Source organism: Lygodium microphyllum, chromosome 10, assembly GCF_053477565.2.
Source record: "Lygodium microphyllum isolate KBCC chromosome 10, Lygodium_microphyllum_v1.1.10, whole genome shotgun sequence".
Classification (NCBI taxonomy): Eukaryota; Viridiplantae; Streptophyta; class Polypodiopsida; order Schizaeales; family Lygodiaceae; genus Lygodium; species Lygodium microphyllum.
In genome coordinates this window covers 55,863,158-55,882,568 of record NC_141144.1, presented here as the reverse complement: position 1 = coordinate 55,882,568, position 19,411 = coordinate 55,863,158, and the positions used below count along the sequence as shown (strand labels likewise).

The following is a 19,411-nucleotide window of genomic DNA, read 5'->3' as shown; positions in this document are numbered from 1 at the left end:
ATTAGCAACAGTTGCTCTGTTGTAAACAGTTGCAAATTGTGGGTGGAAGATTGGAAATAGGTGCCAGACTGTAGATGACAGCAAGGGACAGTTGAGACTGCAATGTCCTCCGCGAAAGGGGTGTGGGTAGCAAGCTGAAAACACCTGAAACGTGCAAAAACGAGATATTGATGCAGTGGAAGAAGAAGAGAAGTGGATGCCGAACCCGTCACCGGTCTTTGTCTTCACTGGACTGGAGGATCTTCGCTGCTAGCTGAGCAGATCCAGCTCTGATACAATGTCAAAAGATGATGTACCAGCAAGACAGTAAGGTTTGCGGGGAGGAACACGGCGGAGTAAACTCGGCAAACATGGAGAAGAGAAGAGAAGAGAGAAGAAACTTTGATGAATGGAATGATGGAGTTCCGAATCATGGAGTGAATGTGACACAAGGGAACAAGGGTGCCATAGCACAAGGAAGATGATTAAGATAGCCACGAACCACGAACTGCAATGTCCTCCTGAAGGGGTGTGAGAATAGTGGAGAGGTTGGAGAGAAGAGGGGACGGACTGAATGAATCAGCTGTGAGGAATGAATGAGAGAGTGGCCTATAAATAGGCATGGTCAGTTTAGGATGGTGCCCCCTTTTTGGGGCTGAAAACCCTAAACGCAAAATGCAGAAACGCAAAAACACAAACTGCGGGTGAAGGGTTTCTTAACATCCTCTACATGTTGCCTTACAAAAACTTCCAATGTACATATTCATATGTCTTCTTAAAATCGTGGAGAAGCACAATGAGGTCTTGTGCTTGGAACGAAGGGCAATTGACTCTTCGAAGCTAAAGATGTTGTTCAAGATGCTATGACTTGAATAAAACGTGTTTGGGTGAGGTGAATAGTATCTACATCAAGGGGGCCAATTTGAGATTGATTGCCTCTACCAAGGTTTTATAAGCAATTCCAAGCAAAGTGATTAGTTAATCTCAAAACTATCCTTCTTGCTGCCTGTGGGAATGAGATAGATCAATCTCTCCTATAGTCTATCTAACATGTCTCATGATGCCATAATCTTCGAAAAAAATGGCAATGAGACTTGTACTAATAAGATCCCAATAGGTCAAGGACTTGTCCAATCTATCATCGCTTGGACACTTGCCTAGTAGTTGATGATCTCCTGGACACTTACTTGATGTCAAGGCAAGAAGTGTCTTCTCAAGTAAGAAGTTGATGTAGTGTGGGATTCTGCCAATCCCTTTCAGTATTCCAACTCCCCTTGCTGTCCAAAATGACTAGCAAGTCTTCAATCGGATTTGCCTCTTGATTTAGGCAGTCAATTGGCCTTCACCTGCTTTGATGGAGATGGAAAATGCTCAAATTTATTGATTTGCTGGTCCATTCACTTGAATTTGACTAAAGACAGCTTCAGTTCTGTTGAATCCAAGTCTTGGAGCTTCCAATTTCTAGCACACTTCCTGAGGTTGTTGCTAAACCCTAATTTCTGCTTTGCAGATTAGGGTTAACAGTAGAGAAAATTGAAATTTCTCAGCCTCTGGTGATTTTAATGCTGTAATCTTTGAAGCAAGATTGGGAGATGAGAGAGAATGCTGTGAGGAGAGAGAAAATTTAGACTTTCTTTGCAAAGAACTGAAGAAAATTTGTCATTTACTGCTGGTGTGCTATCTCAAATGCTTGTAGATGCAAAGAAGTGAAGAAAATCAGTCATTTACTGTTGTTGCCTTGTCTCAACAGCTTGTAGATACTGTCACCTGTTGTTGATTGGTCTCCTCCTGCCCCTAGCTGCCTCAGAAGGTCCTCCAATGGCTGCAAATCCAACAACATCTTCTCCCTCTCTCTTGTAGGCTAAATATTGTAAAATGTGTCTATCCAGCCTCCACAGACGTTTTTCAGTCTTGCATGGGCATTTTTTGACAAGTGGCAGCCTTCCCTAATGGTTTTTTCAACATTATCCATTATTAAATATTATTTTTCAATATTTAAATATTGAAAAGTAATCTAATAATTATTTCGGTGCCTTGAAAAATAATTTGACTTGCCAATAGCTAAATTGGCTAGGCAACTTCCATTCCCGAGTGTCTCTACGCCATCTTTGACTGTCAGATTGTCATTAAGTACCATTAAGCACCACTTCTGTAGTGTCACCGATTGACACTTATGGCCAAATGAATGACCTAGGCCAACAACTGGCACCAAATACAACTAAGTATTTGTGCGGTATAACTTATAGTAACTTTTGCCTTTGACATCTCGTAATTTTCTCGGGTCCCAGGCTTGTAAATTTACTCTTAACCCCAGTTACACCTCATACGTGAAACATTTACTTAACCATGTGATAAAAAATTAATCCACATATTAAGTGAGGTTTCTAAAATACATGTCCTCATGACAAGGGATCTAGTTGGTGGATCTCAACAAGGCTATGTAGTACTGTGTAGCCATTTGCCTTGCCTCTCAAGGGACTTGTGCTATGGATCCATCAATTCTCTTGAGTCTTTGTTTTTTATATATCCTATTCTTATATAATAACTGCTTTCTTTTACTATTTAAGCTGTTAAATTATGTATTTGTATTCCAAAATCTATAATATCTTTGTGTGATTGTTTATCTCTTGACTGAGTCTAAAAGAAAGCTCTTGTGTGAAAGTTATACTTCGATCTAGCTTCCTTTATGGCAGCAATCTTTGCTCTGTCCAACGTGCGTCCTCTTACCTATTAAATTGTGTCTCCCCTCCTCCATTTTTAGTGCAGTGAATGATGCTCTTGCAGCCAAGAGCATCCCTCTCCATCTTTAGAAGGTCCCCTCTCCTCATTGCCTCCTCTCTAAAGAAGGAGCTGATCTCCTATAGGTTCTCATTGCTGTCTCTAGTTGCCTGTCTAGGTGAGAAAGGTCTAGAACCCCCAAATCCATGTGATTGGCACTTTGAAATCCTTGTCTTAGAATAGGTGTTGTAGAATCTTGACACTAGAGTGCGGCCGTTTGGCTCCCTTAAAAAGGGCTAGTTGAACTAGTGAATGGTTTGATAGAGTGGTGCTAGGAATGATGCAAACTATGCGTCCTCTATCTAGGGTTGTCCATGCCCAACAGACAAGACAATTAGTTCGGTCCATCCAGTCCGTCTTGTTTGTTCGATTCCAGCCTAACTTATTCGATGGGTTCTTGTTTGATTGCTCATAGGGTCCAAAAACTGACTTTTGGAGGTCAAAAAGTGACCATTTAGGCAAGTATCGTCTTCCCCTTTCAATGTGGTCTTCCGGCCCACAATGCATACATCCATACTCTCTCTCTCTCTCTCTCACCCTCTCAGTCTCTCAGACACAATACGATAGATCCATTTCTTGCGTTTATGGCAAGGTGTGCCGATGGGTCCTTGGGACGATTAGTAGATAAGGTAGTAGCTCCTGCTCTGCTCGGGAGCAGGGGGAATAACTTCTGAAGGTATGCCATCATTAGGAGGAGATACACGCTTCCTTCGCACATGTGTTCAAGGAATCCTAAGGGCTGGAGTGCTGAATTGGGGATGACTGAGCCTCGACCATTTTTCTCTTTTTCTAACAGACCTCTGTCCAAGCAGGTGCTGGCTGATCACACGAGTGTGTGGGTTGTTTACCCTTATCCATAGCTCTCTGCAGAGGGGTTTCACCATCCTTTGGCTCCTCATCTAACACATCTGTATCTACTGTAGGGGTAGCATTCCTATCCACTTTATCAGAATAGTTAGACATAAAGTGATCCAACTGCCCATAAGAAAATCAATGGCCAGGAAAGGTGCCCTATTTGAGCTGAAAAAGCAATGAATGTATGTCTAGGCAGTTTACACGCAGCCAATTAGGCCTCTTGCGGGTAGTCTTCCACAACATACATAAGTGGTTCTGATTGGCAGCATGCAATGTAGGGGGCACCAAAACAGTGCTGATGGTAGCCATGGCATCCTTCAACAAAGGCCAATATACTGCTGGGCAGCCTTCAACTTCCATCCAGATGGGACAGTCACATTGAAGCAAACATTGGAAATTCGCCATAGACCTTTAAGGTACAACATGAACCAAGGGACTGTCAAAAAACAAAGGCAACTTTGCCAATGGATCATCCCGTAGCTTAGGAGAATGCAGCAACACTTCATAAAAGCCCCTACGGCCTACAAAGATTTCATCAACACACTTTGCACACATCAAGGAAGACAACCATTGACAGACTCTAGTACACATGGGAATTTTGCCCGTTAAAAACAATATGGCACCCTTCTCATAAAGTCCGAAAAATGAATGCAGCACTGCCTTGGTAACCATGCTGGTATCCAGAACATCATCCTCAATTTTGTTGGAAGTATGTGAAAGATTTTGGTGAACATAATCACCCACCATGTTCACAAATTCAAGCGGGTGATCCTATTCCAACTCTTGGAGTTCATTCGAACAGTGGCCACTTGCGCATAAGAGCAGACAGAAGTATGTGCTAGAGCAAGAGCCTCCGAGCAACCCATAGCTTCTTCCAAAGTATTCTTGGGACGCTTGCCAGCTGGCTTGTTATTAGAACAGGGCACCATGTCTTCCGTGCAGGGAACAATTTCTTTTTCTTCATCAGCGGCATCCAGACCAAGGGCTGCCTTGTTTGATCGATGAACGCAGTATTAAGTCCAGCCATTTTCGTTGAGACACAGCCCATGTGAAGACTGAAGCTGTGTCTATGAAGGATAGGTCACGGGGTGACCCAATTGACTATGTGAACCTGTCTGGCTGTATGTAGGGTGGATAGTGTGCACAGTCCTACAGGGGAGTGCAGGTAGCGCACAGGGTAAGGCTGAAGGTGGGGCACACCTCAGGATCAAGTGGCCCAAAGGGGATGCACAGGGCAGCACACAACTGTGTGTGTGTGTATGTGTGTTTCTGTCACATGGCCTGCTCCTGCATATTGCAGGAATAGGGTGGCCGGCGGGCTGGATAGTAGGCCTGCAGTGTTGCAGGCCCTTAGGCCTATGTGGACATAGAAAGGCGGGCATGCAAGTTTGTTTTTTTTTTCCCAAGATTACAAGATTACAAGATGCAGGATGGCTCAAGGCTATCATGCCCAAAAAGATACAAAGTCATGGCAATGAAACAGAGGAGTTTGCCGTATGCCAATGAACTAAATCCTCCCAAGGGAGAAGATCAGCATACTGGTTAAGATCTAACTGCCAATGGAGGAAACCCTTGATTTTGGCAATATGTCCTTGAACATCTATAGGTGAATCAAAGACGAACACATTCTGGGCGACCCAATTATGCCAACAACCACAAAATCTGAAAAAGTGAAACATAAGTTTTTTATACTGGTGTGTGTCTCTATTCTATCAGGCATGAAGTGAAATAGAGAGCTCCACACCTGTCATGTCGTACTGCTGCCCCCTGCCCCGACTGCTTATGCCCGCCCCAGTCTCCACTGGCCATCGCCACCATCACACCCCTCCTCCAGCCATTGCCCTGTAGCGAGTTCCCCTCCCTGCCCATGACCGTTCCATTGCGCCAGTTCCCCGCCTCCTCCTCGTGCCGCCCTGCCCACCGCCATCGCGCACCCTTCCCTCGCTTGTCGTCCTGTGACACGCCACCCCCCGTGATCTCCCTTCCCCTGAGTGCTGCCATTTCCCCACCTCACCAGGCCACCCTCCTGCGCCCAAACCCCCCCGCCCCCCGCAGCGATCCCGGATCCGTCCACCATACCTACCACTCCCCGCATGGTGCCCATCACAACCTGACCATCCGTGGCGTCCAACACCTCCCCCATCGCCAAAAATAACGCTCCTTTTCCCCCCCCCCCCCCCCCCCCCAAAAAAATGCCTCCGTCCCTCTAGTTGCTCCCTCCATCTACAGCAACTTCCCCCCCTTAAGTAGCACCGCAACGTGATTGGTAGTTTTTCAGAAGGGACGCGCAATGGAAACCTCTAGTCATAGACCTCGGCGCTTTCAGCAAGTGCCCCCCAGTCAAACACCTTGTGCGTCATTCTCTCTGAGGAGCAGCTCTTAGCCGTCCAAGCTACAGAGCTGGAGCTAAAGGAAACCGTGATCTATGGTCAGGTAGTAGGACATTCCCAAGCCAGGGCCTAGCTTTGGGACTGGCTTCACTCCACGTTGCGTATCGGCACAATGCAGATTGTGGAGGCGGTTCTAATGGGCCAAGGGATCTTCATGGTTTGGCTCAGCTTGGCAGACGTAGCTCGTGAGTTACTAGCCAGTTCACCCTATGCGTCCATGAAGGGGGTCATATACATGGTCCCTTGGTACAGTGGCTTCCCAGTGGAGGCATTTGCACTCCACAACAGGTTTCTTCAGCACCCGGTTACCCTTCTCTTTCCCAGCCTGGCGATAGAGTATCGTGAGTTGGTGGAAGACTTTGGACGGCTCTTCGGCATTGTCCTTCCCGCATCTTTCGCAGACGCAGTGACAGCCGTAGGAGTTCCAAAGGTATGGGTGGCAGTGAAAGAGGTCAAGAATATCCCATAGTTCCTAGAGATTGAGGCAGGCGGACACTCCTTTAGGCAGCAGGTCATTGTGATTGGGTAGCCAGGGCACTGCCTGCGCTGCCATGACTTTGGGCACGAGGCATCAGAGTGCACGCGCTTCGGTGCTATGGCGGCTCCGTCGATAGGTCCACAAGTGGATGCGGACGGTTTCACATGAGTATAAAGACGACAGAGAGGGAGCCGACAGGGGGGGGCCGCAGGGAGCTCCTTAGACACAACCACGACAGGGAGCTGCAGAGCAAGGTTCCCCCCCCCCGCAGAGCACCACGCGACCCCCTGCCTCCTCGCCCTGCCTGACAGGTCCACAGATAGATCTTCACATCCACCCCCCATAGAGGTATCACATGTTGCCTCACCTGAGGGCCCATAGCCATCATCCCCGCGCCCCCCCCCACCCATCACCATCACCCTCGCTGCCCCGCCCCCTTCTCCCCACCTAGTACAGGTGACCCTTCCCCCACCCATCTCCGCCCCTTTCACAGGAGACGAGGAGCGCCAGATGCCGACATCCTCCACCCATCAGCTATCTAGCCCCCCCTCCCTCTCTCACACAGCCACTATCTCATCTGCCCGTGCCGCACGCCACACTTATCCGAGATAGGCGCAGCTGCTATCACAAGAGTTTTTTCGTAGTGGGCCATGGTCTTATTTGAGAGGTATGGAGCGCGGAGTTTTCCCACTACCCCTAGAAGTCGGAATCTTTGTGGCACGCAAGGCTAGGAGCGGCAAGGTCCATCTATTAGCACCACAAGATGGACCAAACTACGCCTTCTTTTGTCAGACCTCTCACACAGAAGGCTGGATGACGACTCAGGTAGAGGAGGAGGTGAAGAGCCAGGTGGCAGACCACATTTCCCAATGGATGGGAGAAGGTGGACTGACACTTTTCTCCCAACAGTGGCTGGGTTGCATAATGGACATCAACTAGTGGGCAAGGGCCGAGGTCCCTCATCTGAGCATTATCTTTCGAGCCCCCCCACAGTGGAGAGTGCCAGTAGATGTGATAGAGTGGCCCCTGGCAGAGGCGGCCTGTTTCTACCAGTGTATGGAGTCTCGCCTCTCAACCTGGTTGATTGATGTCCTGGTGGTACTGTAGTGACAGGTTGGGCACGGAGATCGAGACAGACAGTCATTAGGCGCAGTGAGAGACAAAGAGAGTGAGATAGAGTAGAGTCGAGAGTGAGCACGTTTTTAGGTACAATGATGAGTGAGTACCTTTAGGTTTTTAGATAGATATGTATGTGTAAGTACAAGTGCTAAGGGTCCGTTCACACCCAAGCACATTTAAAGGCACAAGGTCTTTATTCCCAACAACCTCCCACCTAAAGACAATGTGCCTAAAGAGGAGAAAAGAATCAGCTAAGTCTAGGTATGTACAAAGCTGAAATACATATATCTATCCAACTCCCATCATCTGTTGGCAATGAGCAAACCTCTCTGTTGGAAGACCCTTCGTGAGAAGGTCTACAGGATTATCATCTATATGCACTTTTTGCATGAAAGATAGGATTCCGTGCTAGCATGATAGCACTTTGACTATCACAATGGAGAACATGTAACTCTAAGATGCCAAGCTCTCCCACCAGACGTGAAAGCCATAAAGCCTCCTTGCATGCCTCAGTGGCAGCCACATACTCTGCCTTTGTAGTAGACAATGCAACACACTTTTGTAGCCTAGAGATCCAAGAGACTGCTCCTCCTGTGAAAGTAAACACATACCCAGAAGTGGACTTCCTACAGTCCGCATGACCAGCATAGTCTGCATCCGTAAAGCCGATAATAGATGCTTTCTGCTTTCCAAAGCAGATGCACAACTCCTTTGCACCTTTAAGGTATCTCATAATAACTTTCACTGCATCCCAATGCTTCTTGCCAGGGGTTGCCATGTATCTGCTAACCACTTCCACTACAAAGGCAATGTCTGGGCGTGTAGCAACCATAGCATACATCAAACTGCCAATAGCTGAAGCATATGGTATCTTGGCTATTTCAGCCTTCTCATCATCAGATATAGGGCTGTCCTTTGCATTGAGTTTCACATATGGAGGCAATGGAACCCCAATTGTTTTCCCCCCCTCTATATTGAAACGTTGCAAAACCTTGGAGATATACTCCTGCTGAGATAGATAGAGTAATCCTTTTGACCTATCTTTGAGTATTCGCATTCCAAGAATGTGATTTGCATCACCAAGATCCTTCATGTCAAACTGCCATGAAGACTTTGTTTCAGTGAGTCGAAGGCATGAGTATCCCTGCCAGCACTCAGCATGTTATCAACATACATAACCAAGATAATCAGGCGGCCATCTGTTGCCTTCTTGGTGTACAAGTAGTGATCCACTTGACTTCTATAGAAACCTTGAGACTGCATAAATGTATCAAACTTATGATACCATTCTTTTGGTGCTTGTTTCAGCCCATACAAACTCCTTTTGAGTTTACATACCATATTCTCTTTCCCTTTTTCCACAAACCCTTTAGGCTGTTGCATATATGTATTTGTTTTCCTTGACGACATATTTATTTATAACAAGTTATATGAGGAGTGTGCGAACCACTTACGCATAATTTTATACCTCTTAAGATGAGACCAATCGTTTGCAAAACTTCCAAAGTGCGAATTTTTTTGTATGGACCTTTTGTATCTTGAACATATCATCTCAATTGATGGCATCCGTATTGATTCAGAAAAGGATGGCTAGCCGGTCACATTTGAGAGTTGTAAGGTCACAAATGCTGAGTTACTTGTTACTTTTATTGGCCGCATATGAAGACTTTGGTTGAATCTTACGTACCTGCAGTGCCAGCTTAATAAAGCTGAATGGCACAAGCAAGCAAGGATATTATCTTCTTTACAAATTCCCAATTGGAAGTGAAGTAGCATTTCTATGGATTTTGCAGTATGATTACCTCGTATGAAGTGAGGTCGTGATGCAATCTGGATTGTGATTGTCGAATTGATGGAAATTACTCAATTTATTCTTACAAAGATGATAGTGAAAAGCCATGAAGGGTTAGTCTCTTTGTTGAGCATCTTTATAGACTTTATGGTTTACTTGATGAAATAGTCAGTGATCGAAACCCTAAGTTCACTCGCCCTTTTTGGCAGATGGTGTACTAAAAATTGGAAACCCGATTGTCCTTGGAGCATCATAAGGCTGATGGACAGACGGAGAGGACAACAAATGTCTCTCGTAGATAATCTAATTAGGACCATTATCTTCTTAGATTGAGTTTTCTTATAATAGTGCTATGTATTTGGCTACTAGCTATAGCCCATTTAGGCTTATATACGGTTATGAGCCAAAACCATAGATTCCCATCGAGCTCAAGCTAGTGGAAATGCAGTCCGTGGTCGACTTTCTACATGATATGTAAGAAATATTGGTGATTGCAAAGGAAAGGATTAAAACAACCAAGGATCGTGCCATGTTTAATGTCAATAAATGTCATACTTCTTAAGATCTCTAGGAGGGCATGTGGGTTTACGTTAAAAGTCCCAAAGGACTTTGATTCAATGACTATCGGCAAGTGCTATAAGTTATATTGGAGGTATTGTGGTTCTTTTCAGATCACCAAGAAGATAAGTAGTGTATCCTACACACTTCACTTACCTCGAGACATCCGAGTTCACCTTGTGTTCCACGCGAGTCATTTGAGAGAACGACTAGGGCGAGGTGAATTGATTGTCTTGATTGAGAAAGTTTCGTAGCTCGAGGACACTGCTAGATATATTCCACTCGAACCCTAATTGGTTCTTGATCATAGGACTAAACAATCTCGTCGGACTATTTATCCCAAGGATTTTGTTAAGTGGAAAACTGCACGGAGGTAGAGACTACTTGGGAGTCGGTATGTTCATTATTCTTGGGACGTGGTCGTGACTTGGAGTGCTGCTAGGTATCAAGTTTTGGGGTGAACCCATTTGGCTCTATGGTTGAGAGGTGAGTCTAATATCGAGTCCTTTATATTCGTGGATATAGCTAGTGTTGTGTTGCGTGTGCAGGTTGGATCTTGGGTGGGCGTTTCACTTGGCCCTTTTCTCTACCATTTTTGATAGCGACATCGAGGATCTACAAGATCTACCTGGTCCAAAGCCTTGGGAGCTTTCACCTCTCGCTTGGTGGCGAAGGAGATGGAGATAGTCGTGAGGCCCAAGATCATGCACACCTTAGTGTTCTCACCAACATGGAGGCTGAGCTAGTGGCTTCTCTCTTGAGGTTTAGTTTCAGGAACCTTTATCTGTCACCTTGTCTATTGTTCTTCTTCAGGTTTCTAGCTATGGTACATGTATTTGTTTTTAGTCTCCTCCTCCTCTTAGACAGCTATAGGAAACTGTGTTCCACTTCCGTTTCATCTATTTATGATCTTCTTCAATGACTCTCTTGCCACATAAATGCTCGCAATGAGGGACCCTATTGTCTATTTATTGCCTTACATTTTTAAAGTTAAGAAGAGTGGAGTATGCCTATCTCACCATCTTAGGTCCTTTGTGGGTGTGAGAAGAGGCGTTTAGACACCAAAATCAAGGTTTGCATTTAACTGTCATGCTTTAGTGCCTAATTTTTCTCCTTAAAAACAGCCCCAATAGCGTTTTTATGTTAAAGTCTCTATTTGTGCATAGTGGGACAAATGTCCAAAAATCCCCTATAGAAGGGGCATGTTCTGGGCATCCCAATCCCTCACTCTCAGATCTACACATTTTCATTCTATGCTCACTCTCCTCTTGCTCATAGTGTTCCGTTCTCCATCAATTGGTCTTCCCTTACATTTTTGGAGTGGTAAATAGCTGATGTAGCAGCTCCCCTATGCTGTTGAGCCGAGTGCAGGTCGGCCCAGCCAGCCTATGCTTCCACCCATCCAGGAGGAGGTCCACCCAGCAATTGCTAGCCCTTGTGGCATCATCACTGCCCTGTGGAGCTGATGTTCTGCTGCTGCTCCTTCTAACAACTGCCTGCCTTCTGGAGGTTGTTTCCATGGGCTTTCACTCCCTTCACTGCTGCCGACATCTATGTGGTGTCTTCTCTGACATCCACTTCCTGGAGGATTGTGTTTCTCTCCCTTGTCACTCCTGCAGATGCTGCTTCCCTTGATTAGCTGGCATAGGGAATAGACATGTTCTACCACATTTTTCAGGTGTCTTCTTCGACATCCCATTTCTTGGAGGGCTATGTTTTGCTCCCTCTTCACTCCTACAGGTGCTACTTCCCTTGATTAGCAGATTAGCAAGCATAGGGAATACCTTGATTAGCTGGCATAGGGAACAGACATATTCTAGACTCGAGCAAGAATGTCTAGTAGAAAGGGCTAACAAGAAAGAGGTGAACCCTCATTCATAAGCATCATTAAACCAAGTTGGTTGCTCACCATGATTCCACTCTTTTGATCTTTTGATAGCAACTTGACCTTTCAAGCTATGTTAACCTGGTTTCATTCATCATGGGCTTTAGGAGTTACAGCATCCAGGCTTAGAAATATGTATAGAAAATAGTGGGTAATAGTTCTGTTATTGTTGGTTACTTCAGAAGTATTGAGGGTGCATTATGCATATGCTTAGGAAGCAAGATTAGTTTCCAAACTAAATGTGATGTATGTTTTAAGATCGTTCACGAGAGTTATTCTTTCACGACCAAGCTTGAGGTTGTATGGATGAGCATGTGTCAGCATGTCAAACATCAGTTTCTCTTGACTTGCATGATGTTTTGTGGCAGGTAGGGTGGCCAAGGCGGCCTCCAGAAAAAGTGGAGACAGCCTTGAAGAACAGTTTCATGGTCGCCTCTCTGTATTTGCTCAGGGAATCTCCCACAGGTCTATTCTGTTTCTATTATGACCACATCTTCTTTCTTTTTCTAAAAACGTTGATTTCAGCAATCTATTGTATGAACCTTACAAGTTGGTCTAACACTCCTGACTCAACAGGCTTAGACTGGTCATTTCTAGCTATTCAATCCATGTATTATTAATCTTTTTACATGTCATCAAGCTAAAGCACTTTGTGCTATTATACATTATATAATGAATCATCCATGTGGAAACTTCATCAAGGTTAGACAGAGTACTTGAATCGTTGGCAGCCTTGAATTTCATTGCTTAGACCCCCTAGTTGTTTGCTAATATAAGTGAAAATTTTTATCTTCCAATTTGAATTGCATGTTTTCTTTGAATTCAAAAGTAAATTTTCTGATCTCTCTCAATCTTTCATCAAAGAGTAAATTTGGTGACATATCTGAATCTGCTTTCAGCATTGGGCTTTCCTCAAATTGTCTGAATTTTGTGATTGCCCAAGTCAAGGGAGAAATGCTTAAATTTGTTGTTGATGGTAAGCTCTGTAATTTGTTCATTCTCAGGATTGTATGTAAACTAGAATTCAATGTGTGCTTCCCTAACATGCCGCTAAATTCAGGGAAATTTTCATGAGTTGCTTTTATGTCAAATCAAGTACCCAAAGTGGAAATCTACTAAGCATCTCCTGAATTTGAGTCTATGGGAGGATTTTTTTCATTTCGTGTTCCAAGCAACAGAAACGAAAAGAAGAAAAGGACTCATGTTATAACAGAACAATAAAGGGTAAAGCTGAATAGTCTTTAGAAATACTCCACTGAGCCTGTCTAATATAGATGACAAGAGTGATTAGGGTGTACTATGATGTATTATGTCCTTTTGTGGGTTTGGAAGGGGGGGGGACATCTTTGAAGTGGAAGGTCTAGTGGTTCCTAGGAAGAACTGATCTACACAACTGGCTTCCCTGGGTCTACCTACACTGTGACTACCACATCTTCCAGCATAACATTCTAGTTTGGATGACTACACAGTCTGATTGCCAGCAACTCAATCCTTTCAGTTTCAATTAAGCGAGGACACTTGCAGATGTCTGTGTGCTATCCAGAAGTAGGAGATCCTGTGGGGTGGGATATGGTCCAAAGCCTTGGCTAGTTCCCCTGCATTATGTAGCTGGATTCATGGTTCTTGCCAAGGAAGCAACACAACAAATGAAAAACTTGCAACCCTAAAAGTTTGCCAGAGACATTGCTATCTTGAATTAGGCTTGTGCAAGTAAAGGCTATCTCTGACATTACGTGTAATTTGGCTAAAAGAAATTTTGATTCTGCATGCTGAGGTCTCCTGTTCCACAGATGTTCACACATGAGCTACTTCAGCAACTGCTCTTTGCATGGCTGTGCTGGTGGTTGTTACCCTTTTGTGCACCAGAAAGGTGCAATTGACGGACTTTGATCACTGATCAACAAGACACATAAACAAACTTTTTACCTTCTCCCATCAACCTTTCTCCATTACAGAGCCCTCATGTATTACAGAAGTTTTTACAAATCATGGAAGGATTGCATGAAAGATGGCTGGTTTTCTTAATTGCTGTCAAAATGAGAACGTTTGTTTAACAAAAAACTAATTTTCATGTTATACAGATAGCAACTCTTCTGCATGTAAAAGAGAGCTGATTGGCATGGCTCGTGCGACTTCTGACCATGTTTTCAATGCTACAATTTGGGATGTTCTGGTGGATCCCTCATATCAGGTGACTTCAAAGATTTCAGTTTATGAGCCGATGTTTTGCTGCCATTGAAAACTCCTTTATTTGTGTTATTGTTTTTGTTTATAGATAAGTTCCCATGTGGCCCTGGAGCTACAAGGGTAAGCATTTTCCAAGCTAGCTTTAAACTGTAAGTAGGTTTCAGGGGGATAGACATCATTGCATTAGTTTCTCGTAGTCTTGTTCTGATGTCAACCATGTGCCTTTTGTATCCTAATCATGATGATGTTGGGTTCACGTGAATGTTATACAATACATTCTTTGGAGAGGCGTTCATGTCATGGGGCTTGCAAGTCTTCGTTGGTAGCATCATTGAACACTTTGAAGATGTTGACTCAGGTGCCAGGGTTCTGCATCTAGCATATTACATGGTGTCTGCCACCTAAATGCACAGCTCAAAGAAGAGTAATAAGGTACAATAATATAATATAGCATTTTCTACATAATCAGCAGCAAATCAGCCTAGAAGGGGTGGAATTGAGCTGTCACCCAATCCTTGGTAGAGAGGCTGTTTTCCTGCATTCCAATAGTGCTGGTGGACATGCTGCTCTGCTAATCAGTTGCTGAACAGCACCAATATAATCCTTGTCCTTGATCCACTCTTCTGGAATCATACTCCTCCAACTAAGTGGACCTGTTGCACACAACCGAGACAGTTGCACTAACTCTGAATTGGCGATGATGTCTATACTTGGACCATTTGTGCTAGCTTTATTCTTTCTCTTTACATTCCCTTCAATACAGCTCTCAAGCTGCAATGTTTAAGTCATGGCATTCTATTAGGCTCTGTTGAGGTTTGCTTCAACCAACTGTTTCAAATTGGATTCCCTTCCGAGGCAGCGAGTTCCTATTGCTACTGCACATTTTCATCCATAACTAGTATATTCTCTGAATATCAGCAGTCTCTAGGCCATCATGATCCTATTGAGATATTAGATGGCATGAACGAGACAAAGTGGCCCAGAAGATATGTACCAACAATAGACTACTAAAGTCCCACATACCCAGTTGAGGACTTTTTGCCGTTTGTTGCCCTGCATATTTTCATACTAGAAAATTTTACCTGTTTGACACTTTCACATAACGTAAAAATTATCAGAGTATTGGTAAAATCATGGATTTTCTGGCTTCATTTGGGTAATCTTATTTGAATAAGGTAAGGATCAGTGGTTGTCCCATCTTTTTGGGCTCATGATTTTAGCTTTATTCCATGTGGAGACTTTGAATAAACACATGTACTGTAAAATTTGAGATTTTTTGTTTGTAAAAGTTGAGATGAGGAAAAGCATAATTGTGGAAAGAGAGTAAGAAAAAAAAGCTGTATTGAGGTCTATGAGAGGCCAAATTGGCCTTTGAAATACAATCTAGATACATGTGAAACTCGGAGAACTATCATGCATCCCTAGTAGGAAAAAGAGAACATGACTGAAAAATGTTTAATCAGGAACAACGCATATCTAGGAAATTTGAAAACTAGAGATCTGATACAACTGCCATATATGGCAAAGCTTATGAGCATGGATCTGATTTGATAAGGTGCAGAGGAAAAGGATCAATGCCATCTCATGTCTCTCACTATCTAGCATAGACAGGCTAAAATCTCGGGGTTTTACTTCTTGATGGTGTACTAGTATCATCTGTATCCTTTGGTAGCATGTCAAGTAGAGACATGGACTGGTGGACTGGAGGTGACACATTTGCATCTTTCTATGGCTGTATTCAAGGTGACTCTTGTAGTGGATCCATAGATCTTATTGTATGCTCTGTAGTCTCTATGGCTGTATCCAAGGTGACTCCTCTGGTGGTTCCATAGGTCTTTTTATATGCTCTGTAGTGTCTGAGACTGTTGCAGCTTTGAAAAAAATCTGTAAGTGCATGCTGCCCTACATCCCGAAGCTGGTTCCTTTTGGAGTGCAAGAGGTGCTCTAAATGCTTGTGCAACTCCAAGTGGTACAAATCCCTCTTGGAATATGCAATCAAAGTGTCCTCTGATCTCATAGTACATTTGACATCTGCAAATGTGCTGCTCCTCACTCTCCAGCTCAAGGTGGTACATTTGGTCCTCAAGGGGGTAGGGAATGTGATGCATAACGATCTTTTTTTCAACTAGTGAAGTGTGCAACTCTGGCCAATGGCACACCATACTCCATGAGAGAGGTTTCTGTTGCCGGAGATGAGAACTATGTCGTCCGCATATAGTAAGATGGGTATCAGTATCCCTCCTAGGCTAGATCCCTCCCCTCCCAATCTATCCATGTACTCTGATATCTCATCAATGTAGAGACCAAATAAAGTAGGTGAGAGTGGGCATCCCTATTTAACTCCAATGATGCTAGTTATCTCCTTTGATAGCCCCCCTGGTGTTCGGACTCGGCTCGTGACCGATTCGTAAAGTGCCAGTATCCCCCAACACATTTCGGGCAAGACCTCCAGTTCTTGTAGTCTTTGCATGAGCCTAGCTCATGGTACTGTGTTGAAGGCCTTGCGAAAGTCCACGGAGTAGCAGTAACCTGCCTCCCGTGTGCCTTGCCCTCCTCTATAATGGCTCTAAGTGTGAGGATATGGTCAAGAGTGGAGTACCCCCTCTTGAACCCTGCTTGTCTAGTCGCCAGGTGCTGGTGTTGCTCCGCCCACTTGCTCAGTTCAAGGTCCAGGATGGATCCATAGAGCTTGGCCAACCATGACTGTTCGGCAGTTCGTGGGGGTCATCGGATCCCCAGCCTTCAAGATAGGTATTATGGTGTTGGCCGACCAGTTGGCACGAAAGTCCTCATCTAAGGCTCTGTTGAACATGTGGGCTAGAAGGGGTGCAAGTACATCCCGGGCATCGGTCAAGTGCTCTCCTACTAAGCCTTGATGGTCCTGGGCTCGGCCATTTTGTAGTCTGTGATTGGCGTCCCGAACCCGCTCCGTTCTAAAGAATGTAGATGACTCGGGTCTGCTCCATGGTAGTTGGGGTAGCGGGGACTGCTTGGGTATTCGGTACAATGAGGTCGCATATGCGCGCCATGTGTCCGGGGAGGTATTTGGTGTTTGAGCACGGGGATCTTGGAATGCCTTCCACGCCTCCTTGTTGTCCTATCCCAAGAATAGCTGGTAGAATTTACGTTCCACTTTGGATAGGTAGGCCCGTTTCTTCCTTCATACGAGGCAGCGGAAGATTAGGCGTGCCTGTTTGTGCGTGTGTACTCTCCATGCTTCATCCTGTTGAAGATGGAGCTGGGTTTCCCTGCACTCTGCGTTGTACCATCTATTCTTTGGGACATTCTTGTCCAGAGGGGAGGGACGGCGGGATGTGTGGGGGAAGTACTTGGCCGCCGAGGTGTGGAGTGTTCCCGCTAGTTGAGAGAGAGAAGCTTGAGAGAGAGAGAGAGAGAGAGAGAGAGAGAGAGAGAGAGAGAGAGAGAGAGAGAGAGAGAGAGAGAGAGAGAGAGAGAGAGAGAGAGAGAGAGAGAGAGAGAGAGAGGCTTGCAAGAGAAAGAAATAAGAAAGAAAGAAAGAAAAAAGAAAGGAGAGAGAAAAAAAAGTTGTAGGCTTGAAGGAGAGTGGCCAAAAAGACTAAAGTGCCTATTTTTTCGTACTAAATCGTACGAATGCGCACCATACCATACCGATCGTACCATACGGATTAGTCTGTACTATGTACAGAGATAACTCTGGTCTTTGGTGACATGACTACTTGCTTGCTCCTTTTATTCTTCACTTTGCTAGAGTAAAGGCCAATGGTCGATAGATAGGCGGGTACCCCTTATATAAGTATACACTGTAGAGTCATGTAAGTGAAGATAACAAAGAATAAGGGTACCGTTTATTGTACCCTCTAAACTCACTTGTGTGACTCTCTCTCAACCCTCTCACACTCCATAGCATTCCACCATTGCTTGCCTCTCAACTAGTGTTAGAACGGCATTTGTGGGAGCTCATGCTTGGAGGGAGGAGTATGAGAAGTGAAGCTTTGTTGCAAATATTGAGGATTCGAGCTCTTCTTGTGACATTCATGCTTGTTGTTTGCATCTTGAAAGAGGTACTAGTCTTATTACTAAGCTCTACATTTGAAGTCAACATGTGTTTCGGCTTGAGGAGCCGTTGAGGCTCGATTTGAGGATTTCGATAGTTCGATTCGGTTGCGTTTGGGCAGCCATTAGTGGTTGGAATTAAAGGAGGACAGCTTGGTTTCTGATACTCAAGAAAAGGTTTTGGTATATGCCTTTTGATTCATGCAATCATAGGGCTTGCTTAAGCAGAGGGATAGCTTGTCATTTGGAGGTAGGGAGCTTGCTTGCCTAAAGCACATGGCTTAAGCAAGGCGTTTAAGCATGGCCTTTAAGCTGGGGCCCTACTACAGTTTGTAATAGAGAAATGAAAGAGAGAGACTTGATGATTTGTCAAGGTGGTGATGTCATGGGCTATGTCACTTATTCGGATGCTCCAGGAGGTTGTTTATGTTAAAATCAACGTGTATTGATGCATTTTGGTGATCCAAGTTGCTCACGCATTTTTCCATGCTTGGAAGCTATAGGGCATCTAGTTTATCTTAGAAATCCTTTCTTGCAACCAATTGAGCTAGAGCCAGTTTTATACTACAAAAACAAGATGCATATGTTTTGGAGGTTATTTTGCATTAGTTTAATAGTTGCAAAGTTCTAAAAAGAATTTCAAAAAGATTGGTATGCACTTAAGAGTGTAGGGGCTATTATGATATTGCCTTTGCCCTTGCGCTAAGCACTTGGTTTTGTTTTTTTTGGTCTCACAGTTGACTCTATCTTGGTTGCTTGGTGTGCATTTGTATCATTTTTTGGCTATTGATGCTATTTTAGCCATTGTTTGGCTTTATGGTGCACTTGTATTGTAGCCAGTTGGTCTCATTTGAGCTTGCAATTGAGCATACCTTGGACATTTGATGTGGAGGATACATTGTTATCATTATGGCTTCTTCATTGACTTCAAAAAATGCATTGTTCTCAATATTGAAAAGCTTGACGATACAGACTTTTCATATTGGAAAGAGCAAATCTACAATGTATTGGTCCAGAAGAAGCAGGTGAAGCCAATCAAATGTAATGAGAATAAGCCTCAACATATGGATCCAAATTTATGGGAGGAATTGGATGAGCTGATATGCTCCACTATTATGTTGACACTCAAAGTTTGTGTATTTTAATGTGAAAGACACGGTAGGTGCATATAGTATATGGAAAAAGTTTGGTGACCGGCATGAGAAAAAAAAGCGCAATTGCACAAGTTGATTGGCTGAAAATAGTGTTGCCTTTCATGAGAGAGGCAAGTGAAGAAGTACATCACATAGCAAAATAGATGTGGAATGCTTCTTTTATAAGAAGGGACACAAAAAACGATTGCCTCAAGTGAAGGA

General features: G+C 44.2%; 1 protein-coding gene across 2 annotated transcripts in view; it reads left to right on the top strand.

Moving 5' to 3' along the window:
- The window catches only part of LOC148030020 (histone acetyltransferase TAP1-like), an 82,438-nt gene that overhangs the window by 39,171 nt on the left and 23,856 nt on the right, over window positions 1-19,411 (top strand). For both annotated transcript variants that reach the window (XM_087686284.1, XM_087686285.1), the window contains exons 4-5: window positions 12,203-12,299; window positions 13,916-14,025. In XM_087686284.1, the coding sequence (XP_087542410.1) occupies window positions 12,203-12,299; window positions 13,916-14,025 (207 nt within the window). The remainder of the gene's footprint in view (window positions 1-12,202; window positions 12,300-13,915; window positions 14,026-19,411) is intronic.